Source organism: Leptopilina boulardi, unplaced genomic scaffold, assembly GCF_019393585.1.
Source record: "Leptopilina boulardi isolate dan_hultmark-lab unplaced genomic scaffold, ZJU_Lbou_2.1 LbouV2_224, whole genome shotgun sequence".
In the NCBI taxonomy this organism is placed as follows: Eukaryota; Metazoa; Arthropoda; class Insecta; order Hymenoptera; family Figitidae; genus Leptopilina; species Leptopilina boulardi.
Window position 1 is genome coordinate 2,844,234 of NW_026137779.1, and position 9,490 is coordinate 2,853,723.

Below are 9,490 nucleotides of genomic sequence, written 5' to 3' on the forward strand. Positions count from 1 at the left end.
TTCTTTATTACTATATTTATATATTACAAATATTAAATTCATTGCATGTGTGTATTATTCGGGGAAAAAAATTTTGTTGTTTATAAAAGAAAAATTTAATTTAATTTATATTTTTCTTCTCTTTAAAAAACGATGAGACGGCGGCAACATCAACAGCAACAACAACAAATAATTTATTAAACTTTACAGCGTGTTTACAGCTTTAAAGGTACATAACCTCAACTATGTATTTCGTGAGCACGAGATCACGCACAATTTTTTTTTTCATTTTCAACTCGGCGACAGTTGGCAACACCATGCGTGCTCAACCAACTCCAACCGACTTGGACTTGGAGTTGCCAAACGGAGCTATTGTAGAAGCTCCTTCATGGCCATATTGTGCGTCGGCCATGTGGTGGCGGCATGTGTAATACAAATATAACCTTTAAATAGTGAGTTTCAAAAGTAATGTACTTATTTTATCGCCACACAAAACCGTATTAAATGATGTTCACATTTAGTTTTAAGTTCAAATGGCAAAAATGTATGAGTATGATAATAAAGCTAAATATTCATACACAAAGAAAAATGAAATATAATTATTTTACATCGGAAAATGTTGTGGTCTACCGTAGACTTATTGAAGAATTTCAAAACAATCAATTTTCATTTGAAACTTTACTCCAGTACAATATACTATTAAAAACTCCTGTAAATATATTGCAAGACAATTGTGCATTATGTAAAGTAAGTTAAATATTATAAGTATAATTTATATTCATAATTATGATAGGATACAATAATCAATATTCAATAATATAATAATCGATTTGATTTGTGTCTCCCTTTCTCTAACTGTGACCGGACCATTATAAATATAAAATTATTAAACAGACATTATTAGAAATGTTTACACTTGAAACTATATATTAGAAATTGAGTTTTTTCGATTATTGGAAGTGCGAAATGAAACACCAAATCACTTGCTTTTACACTATCATCTGGCCACTTTATTAAACAAAATTAAAATAAATTAATCACTCACAAACTACATAGAACTTGTTATAAAAAATAAAAAAATATTAAAAATTCTTATTTTTATATAAATAAATAACTACCTAGTTGAATTAAATTTAATTAGTTACATTAGTAACACGTCTAATTATTTGTCAGAAATAAAAACAAATTTTGAAGGCAAGGTATCACCCATCGTAAAGCAAATTAAAAACTAAATTTTCTTTGTCATCCAATTCTACTAAAGAGAAATACTATTTTTAATTTATTTGATAGCTATATTGTTATCTCATGACTCTTTTCACAGTGACAATGTTAATAAAGTTACACAGATTCATCTTCAGAACGAGTTATCCTTTGGAATTTATTAACAAAAATCTAAAAATAAGATCATATAAGTTTAAATCTACAACATCTAAAACTAAACAAATAATTAATAAATCATGGATTTATAATAGTATACCAAAAGTTTGCATCCCTTTTAATAACAATTATATGCAACTTTCAAACATCTTGAAAGATTATAATTTATTGTCAATTCCAAAGGTTAACAAAAACCTAAGTTCTGTTGTTAAATTAGGCAAAGACCAAACAAAAAAATGGAACCAAACTACCATTGTTTATAAATTTATTTGCAACAATGTGTGAGTTTCCAAGAGGGTAAGAAAATGGACCCTCTTTGAAAGCGACAAAAGTACTCTATAATGTACAAGTACACAAAATTGTGATGTTATATTTTTTGTGCAAATTTACATTTTTTAAAATTAAATAAACGCACTCAAAATAGTAAGTTTAAAAAACACAGTAGTTTTTCAACTTTGAAAATGAAACAAATACAATTTTTCTCACTTTTGCATATAAAAGTAAATATACCTCATTTGTGACTTTAAAAGTAGTAGTTATGATAATACTTAGGTGTTGTGAATTACTTTTCGTTTTTTAATAAAATTATAAATATAATATATATATGTGACCTGATATGAAACGCAATTTAACCTAAAATTTTTTGCTCAATATATTCCTTTTTATTCGTATCTCGTCACACATATTAATATATTATTATATATTGTAACTCAAATAATAATAATTTGTTTCAAATAAATGTTTATATAATTTGATTATTTGTATCATATATTTTTCATTGCAATGAAGAAAAGTAATAATTTTGAAATATAAAAATAAATTTCAATTAAAATGTTTTTAATACGATTGCACACAAAAAATAGCATTGGTAAAAATGACTGAAAATGTGTAGTTAAAAAAAGCAGTTAAAAGTACCATATTCAGAACCATTTAAACTAAACTCAGACAGTTGGTAGTACTAAATTTTAGTAGTCAATTTCACCTAGTTAAAATTACTAATATTTGTAGTTGAAATAACTGTCATATGATTTTAAATGGCTTTACAACATTTTAATAGTTAAAACTACTGTTAGAAATTGTTATTTTTAGGATTTGTGTAGATGAAAGAAACATTTCTTATTAGTTGTACAAAAAATTTGATTTACTCTTTTCATGTAGTTAAAATAAGTGTTGAAAAAAGTTATGTTTATGATTTATGAAGTTGAAGAAACAATTTCTTCCTAGATACAGTAAAACCATTTGACTTACTGTTTTATGTAATTAAAATAAGTATTAAAAATAGTTATTTTTATAATTTGTGTAGTTGAAAGAATGTCCTTAAATATCATGCGAGCCATCTTAGCGTGCGTGCGTGGTTAGATGGTTAAGTTGTCGGCTTGGGAATACCCAGCGTTTAGGAATTTTTCTCTGTTAGGTATACAATAATTAAATATTATAAGGCATATATATACGAAAGTAGTAGGGGAGAGGATGAAAAAATGTATCTCAATACTAATATTAATAATAATAATTTTACTACTTTGAATAGTTTTTTTTTACTAAATTTTACAATTGATTTAACCGTTTTTACATAGTTGTCTCAACTACTTTTTGTTAATAGGCGCCTCCTGGAACTAGAAGAATTAGTTAAAATTTTTAGTCAAATTTACCATGAACTTTTTGAGTGCATAATCTTTTAAATTACCGTGTGGTGTACTTTTACACTACGAGATGTAAATTTACAAATTTTAAAAGTAAAATTTCCCATTCTAGATGCTGTTATACTGTTTTATGTACTTATGCCACTTTCACAGTAGGTAAGTTTTAAACGTACGTAGAAAGTGGTAATGTTACAAGAAAAATTTTTTACAGTGTAGTATATATACTATCGGTTCAAAATGTAAAGACCCCTGTCTTTGAATTCTTATAACTCAGGTAAAAAAAATCGCATTACATTGAGACAACTAGGAATCAGCAGCTACTCTATTCCTACGTTACTATACGAAATTGCAAAAAGCAGAAAATTTTGTTGCATCACTTATGGATTTTAGAGAATAAAAAATACATGGTTTTTCACACCATTTTGACAACGGTCTACTTTGAAAGCTTTTAACTTATTCAATAAAAATCCTATCAGTATGAGAAATTTTTTCTATAATATTTGAACCCTTCTGAAACATAATATTAAAAAAAATTTCGCTTATTCCATTAACTTTTCGAGATTATTTAAAACAAAGTTAAAAAGTTATCTTTTTGACGAATAAACGCACAGATTGGAAACAAATTGCAAATTGTGTAATAAAAGATTCTTTTAACGAAACAAAAATCAAAAATTGTTTAAAAAATTTTTCCAAAGAATTATTCATAAAATTGTTATTCGTTTTTTGCTTTATTACTCCCATTAAAGCAAGATGCTGACCGTGATATACCCTTTTGTTTCGTAAAGAGAATCTTTTATTACACAATTTGCAATTTGTTTCAAATCTGCGTTTATTCGTCAAAAAGATAAATTTTTAACTTTGTTTCTAATAATTTCGAAAAGTTAATGGAATAACCTAACTTTTTTTAAAATTATGTTTCAGAAGGGTTCAAATATTATAGAAAAAATTTCGCATACTGATAGGATTTTTATTGAATAAGTAAATTCGGATGAAGATAGAGAGAGTGTAATTAGCGAAATAAATAATGACGAAAATTTGGATCCATTTGGTTTATAGTATTACATTTAAGCTAGCATTAGTATTAATATTATTTTATTTTCGTAAATATTATCATTACTAATATTGAATAAATTATAATAATTAAGTTTAATGTAATAAAATTTTTAATATAGTATAAAAAGTAAAATTTGTTCTTTTACTCCCAAAAACAGTTTTAAATAATTCTTTTTCGATAGAATTTTCATCAAATAGTTGGATATGAATGGAAACAATTTTCAATGACAGAATTTAATAGAATTTTCATCAAATAGTTGAATATAAAAGGAAAAAATTTTCAATGATAGAATTTGATAAAATTTTCATCAAATAGTTGGATATGCATGGAAACAATTTTTAATGATAGAATTTGATAGAATTTTCATCAAATAGTTGGATATGAATGGAAACAATTTTTAATGATAGAGTTTGATAAAATTTTCATCAAATAGTTGGATAAGAATGGAAACAATTTTTAATGATAGAGTTTGATAAAATTTTCATCAAATAGTTGGATAAGAATGGAAAAAATTTTTAATAAATCATTTTGATAGAATTTGATAGAATTTTTTTACATATTAGTGGGACAACAAGGGACAATTTTTGGATTCACGAAGTATTGATCTAGATAGGTTTTGTATCAAACTTATTTGATAGAAACTTATAGAAACTCTTGAAAATTTCGGATTCAGAAACAGGATTGAAGTGGAAAGAATTTTTTTTCTTTTCATTTCTATCAAATTTTTTAAGCAGGGAATAGGGTAGCTGCTGATTCCTAGTTGTTTCAATGTAATGCGATTTTTTTACTTGAGTTATAAGCTTTCAAAGACAGAGGTCTATACTTTTTGGACCTTTAGTAGTGTGAATTGTCACCTTCTTATTTCAGTTTTTAATTTACTTTACGATGGGACATGGGTGATACCATGGAATAGTATAAGGAGACCGAACGACGCATATTGAAAGTGGACCAAATTTTGGTAACCGCTAAGTTTCAGGAAAATATGTAATGGAACAATAGCGCTGCTCGCAGGAAAAATTGGAAGTTACGTGACACTTTTCCATCGTCTGCTACACTGTTGTCAAACATGTCAAATGCTATATTGCAATTGCATATGAATGTTGACATACAGTTTAATAAAATAAAATATTTGTTAGTTTATATAACTATATTGTTTTATAAACAATAAATAAAGTTAAGTATGTGTAAAGTGATAAAATATGGTATAAATATTGAGAGTAAGTAATATGTTGTATATAATATCAGTAAGTTATGTGAATTTATATATAATAATTCTAAATAATAAATTGTCAAAAGAGATAAATAATTATTTTTATAATATATAAAAGGTAATTGTAAAGTTTTATTTTTTAAATAAAATAATATAGTTTTTAAAATAATTTCTTAGTTGATTATATTAAACGTATATATAAATGTTTTGTTATAGATGAATACCATGTTTAAACACCTGTATAAAGAAATGGATAAGTTAAAAGAGTTATTTAATTATGATAACTTACAAGTTAAGATGCAGAACACACCGTGCCCGAACCAAAAAAAAAGTTTGACTAAAATGAATCCAAAATCGGGTTTTTGGGGATCATTCTACATCATATCAGAAGTAAAAATCCGTTGAGATCAAAATCCTAGCTGCTCCTTTTTTCGAGATATCGGTATTTTCGTTTATTTAATTTTGCGAATATTCTAAAAACACTCAGTTTGGAACTTGTAACTACATGTAGGCAAACAAATCTTACAAAAAGTATCTTAAATATACTTTTTATGAGACGACTGCTTTTCCCCGAAAGGACAAAATGTCGAATGGACAAAACGTCGAATAGCAAAACGTCGAATGGACAAAATATCGAAAAGCCAATCTGTCGAATGGACAAAATGTCGAAAAGTCAAGACGTCGCATAGTCAAAGCGTCGAAAGGTCAAAATGTCGAAAAGCCAAGACGTCGAACAGACAAAATGTCGAATAGCCAAAACTTCGAACAGACAAAATATAGAATTGCCAAAATGTCGAATGGACAAAACGTCGAATAGCAAAACGTCGAATGGACAAAATATCGAAAAGCCAAACTGTCGAAAAGCCAAAACGTCGAACGGACAAAATGTCAAATAGCCAAAACATCGAACGGACAAAATATCGAATCGCCAAGACGTCGAACGGACAAAATGTCGAATAGCCAAAATATCGAAAAGCCAAGACGTCGAAAAGTCAAAACTGCGAATGGACTAAATGTCGAAAAGTCAAGACGTCAAATGGTCAAAATGTCGAATGGACAAAATATCGAGACGTTATTTTGCTCTGAGTTTCCCTTCTATATAATGCACTAGTTTGTGTTGCGTTTAACACTCGATAGATATCGCTAGTTGTATTGTTTTTAATGTTTTTTTTTACATTTTTTATAATAATAATAATAATAATAATAATAATAATAGTAGTAAAGTAATTATTATAGTATAATAATAATAATAAAAAATTTTTGACATGAGAATAATTATTGTTTTTATCTTTATAAATACAAACTTTTAATTTTAAACAGTTAAACTAGTGTGCATTATATAGAAGGGAAACTCAGAGCAAAATAATGTCTCGATATTTTGTCCATTCTACATTTTGACCATTTGACGTCTTGACTTTTCGACATTTAGTCCATTCGCAGTTTTGACTTTTCGACGTCTTGGCTTTTCGACATTTTGGCTATTCGACATTTTGTCCGTTCGACGTCTTGGCGATTCGATATTTTGTCCGTTCGATGTTTTGGCTATTTGACATTTTGTCCGTTCGACGTTTTGGCTTTTCGACATTTTGTCCGTTCGACGTCTTGGCTATTCGACGTTTCAATCATTCGACTTCTTGACTATTCGACATTTTGGCAATTCTATATTTTGTCTGTTCGAAGTTTTGGCTATTCGACATTTTGTCTGTTCGACGTCTTGGTTTTTCGACATTTTGACCTTTCGACGTTTTGACTATTCGACGTTTTGACTATGCGACGTCTTGACTTTTCGACCTTTTTGTCCATTCGACAGTTTGGCTTTTCGATATTTTGTCCATTCGACGTTTTGCTATTCAACGTTTTGTCCATTCGACATTTTGTCCTTTCGGGGAAAAGCAGTCGTCTCACTTTTTATATGTAATTACATGTAAAAACCTTTAAAATAAAAACTCAATGAAGAAAATTGGTTAATATTTGTCAATATATTAGGTTTTTTTATATTGAGCTCAATTAAGAGTCGATTTTGAATTTTTTTGATATTTTAGGTCATACCTATTTCCAAACCCTTTATATTTATATTAAATATATTTTTTATATTTTAATACTTTTTGTACAACAAATTAATTTATATGATTTAGAAAGAACGAAACAAATTTTTTTATTACTACTGGTAGAGAATGATATTCGTAAAATATCATAAGCAAAATAAGAAGTTGAATAATTTTCAAACTAAACAATAGATTTAAAATTTTGAAACAAAAATGTATATAAATGGATATCATGCATTGAGACTTATGCGAACAATGTCGAATTTTTATTTCGTTACTTTTAACTGAGTTGTATTATACTGATTATTATAGTTCATGCAAGATATCCATTTATATACATTTTTGTTTCAAAATTTTAAATCTATTGTTTAGTTTGAAACTTATTCAGCTTCTTTATTTTGCTTATGATATTTTACGAATATCATTCTCTACCAGTTGTAATAAAAAAATTTGTTTCGTTCTTTCTAAATCATATAAATTAATTTGTTGTGCAAAAAGTATTAAAATATAAAAAATATATTTAAGATACTTTTTGTAAGATTTGTTTGCCTACATGTAGTTACAACTTCCAAACTGAGTGTTTTTAGAATATTCGCAAAATTAAATAAACAACGAAAATACCGATATCTCGAAAAAAGGAGCAGCTAGGATTTTGATTTTGACGAATTTTTACTTCTGATATGATGTAGAATAATCCCCAAAAACCCGATTTTGGATCCATTTTAGTCAAACTTTTTTTTGGTTCAGGCACGGTGTGAGGAGGCATATTTACCCAATAATAGATGGTGCTACACAAAAGGTGACAAGGATTACATGGTTTTTGCTAAAGTTGAAGAAGACGCTTCAGTGATAAAAAGAGTTATTGTATTTCCTGATTCTTCTGTGAAAGTAATGATAGACGAAACTATATCACCATACTCAAGATTTATACATATTAAAGATATTAATGAGTTCATCGATCTTTTAAAAATGGTAGACCATATTAAATAAGAAAATTATTATTTTTTATATGAATTATATTTAAATTAATTTTAAACTTTTTAAAGATATTTTATTTTATTGAATATGATAAAATGTAAGTGAACAATTCTTATTACTATTTAACGTATATATATATATATATATATATATATATATATATGCAAATAATTATGTTAATAATAATTTATTTAAATGAATTTTTTTTTATCATAAGCCAATTATTTTAACTGATCTTTTCTTTTACTATATGTAGGCAAGGAATTTTTTTTCCCTGTTTTATATGTTTTTTTCTTTTTAAGAGCTATTTTTGTTGGATCCTCGCAACAATTCATTTCCCCAGCAAACACTGTTATATATCTGTTCTAGAACTGTTACAAATTTCTTGAGAACATGTTCTGTAACTGGTTAAGAACGTGTGAGTCACTGGTTACGCAAAACGTCGTACTCAGCAGGTATGTTCAGATATGTAACAAATCTAGAACGCGGTTACAAAGTCATTTGTAACAGTTCTAGAACTGTGTTGTAACAACTATGAAAAGAGGAATGTAACCAGTAAGGAACAGAGTTCTGTATTTGTTACGTAACTAAATTACGTAACAAGGATAAAAAAATATTATATATGTGTTACGTAAACGTATCACAGTGTAGGAACAAAAATCTATATTTGTGACATAACATTGTTTCAGTATGAATATGTATCATAGTTCTTTAAATGAGAAGAACAGTATAATGTAACAACGATCTAGTGTTGTTATACATGTTGTCCCGAAATTTCCAAGACATTTGGGTATTTTGTAACGATCTTATTTTTGAGAAAAAGAAACTTAAATGAAAGATTGTTCAGAATAACAAAATCAAATTGCATATTTTAACATATTTTGCTATTCTGAACAAATTTTTAAATTTTTTGTCAAAAAGGCTATTATTACGCGATATCCAGACATCCCTAAAATTTTAGGACACCCTGTACTATTGTGGTGCATAATAAAGTTGTTATTAGGTTATATAATTTATATTTAACACATTCTTATGTCATTAAAAAATTAAATGTAAATGTTTATATCGAGTTAATTTGATTTGACATACTGCTTTTTTCTTACAAATGTATGCACAAATGCTTTATGCTTGTTAATATAATAGAATTTTATTACTATTGTTACTCACAAAGTTAATATTCAAATAACTATATATCAAATACACAAAA

General features: G+C 27.0%; 1 protein-coding gene across 3 annotated transcripts in view; it reads left to right on the top strand.

Annotated features, from left to right (window-relative positions):
- The first annotated feature begins 345 nt into the window (after positions 1 to 345).
- The window catches only part of LOC127279862 (transcription termination factor 5, mitochondrial), a 137,073-nt gene continuing 127,928 nt past the window's right edge, over positions 346 to 9,490 (top strand). For 2 of the 3 annotated variants that reach the window (XM_051302502.1, XM_051302501.1), the window contains exon 1: positions 346 to 726. In XM_051302502.1, coding sequence (XP_051158459.1) covers positions 484 to 726 — 243 coding nt within the window. In that variant the 5' untranslated portion in view covers positions 346 to 483. The remainder of the gene's footprint in view (positions 727 to 9,490) is intronic. The other variant, XM_051302500.1, reaches the window with a different exon arrangement.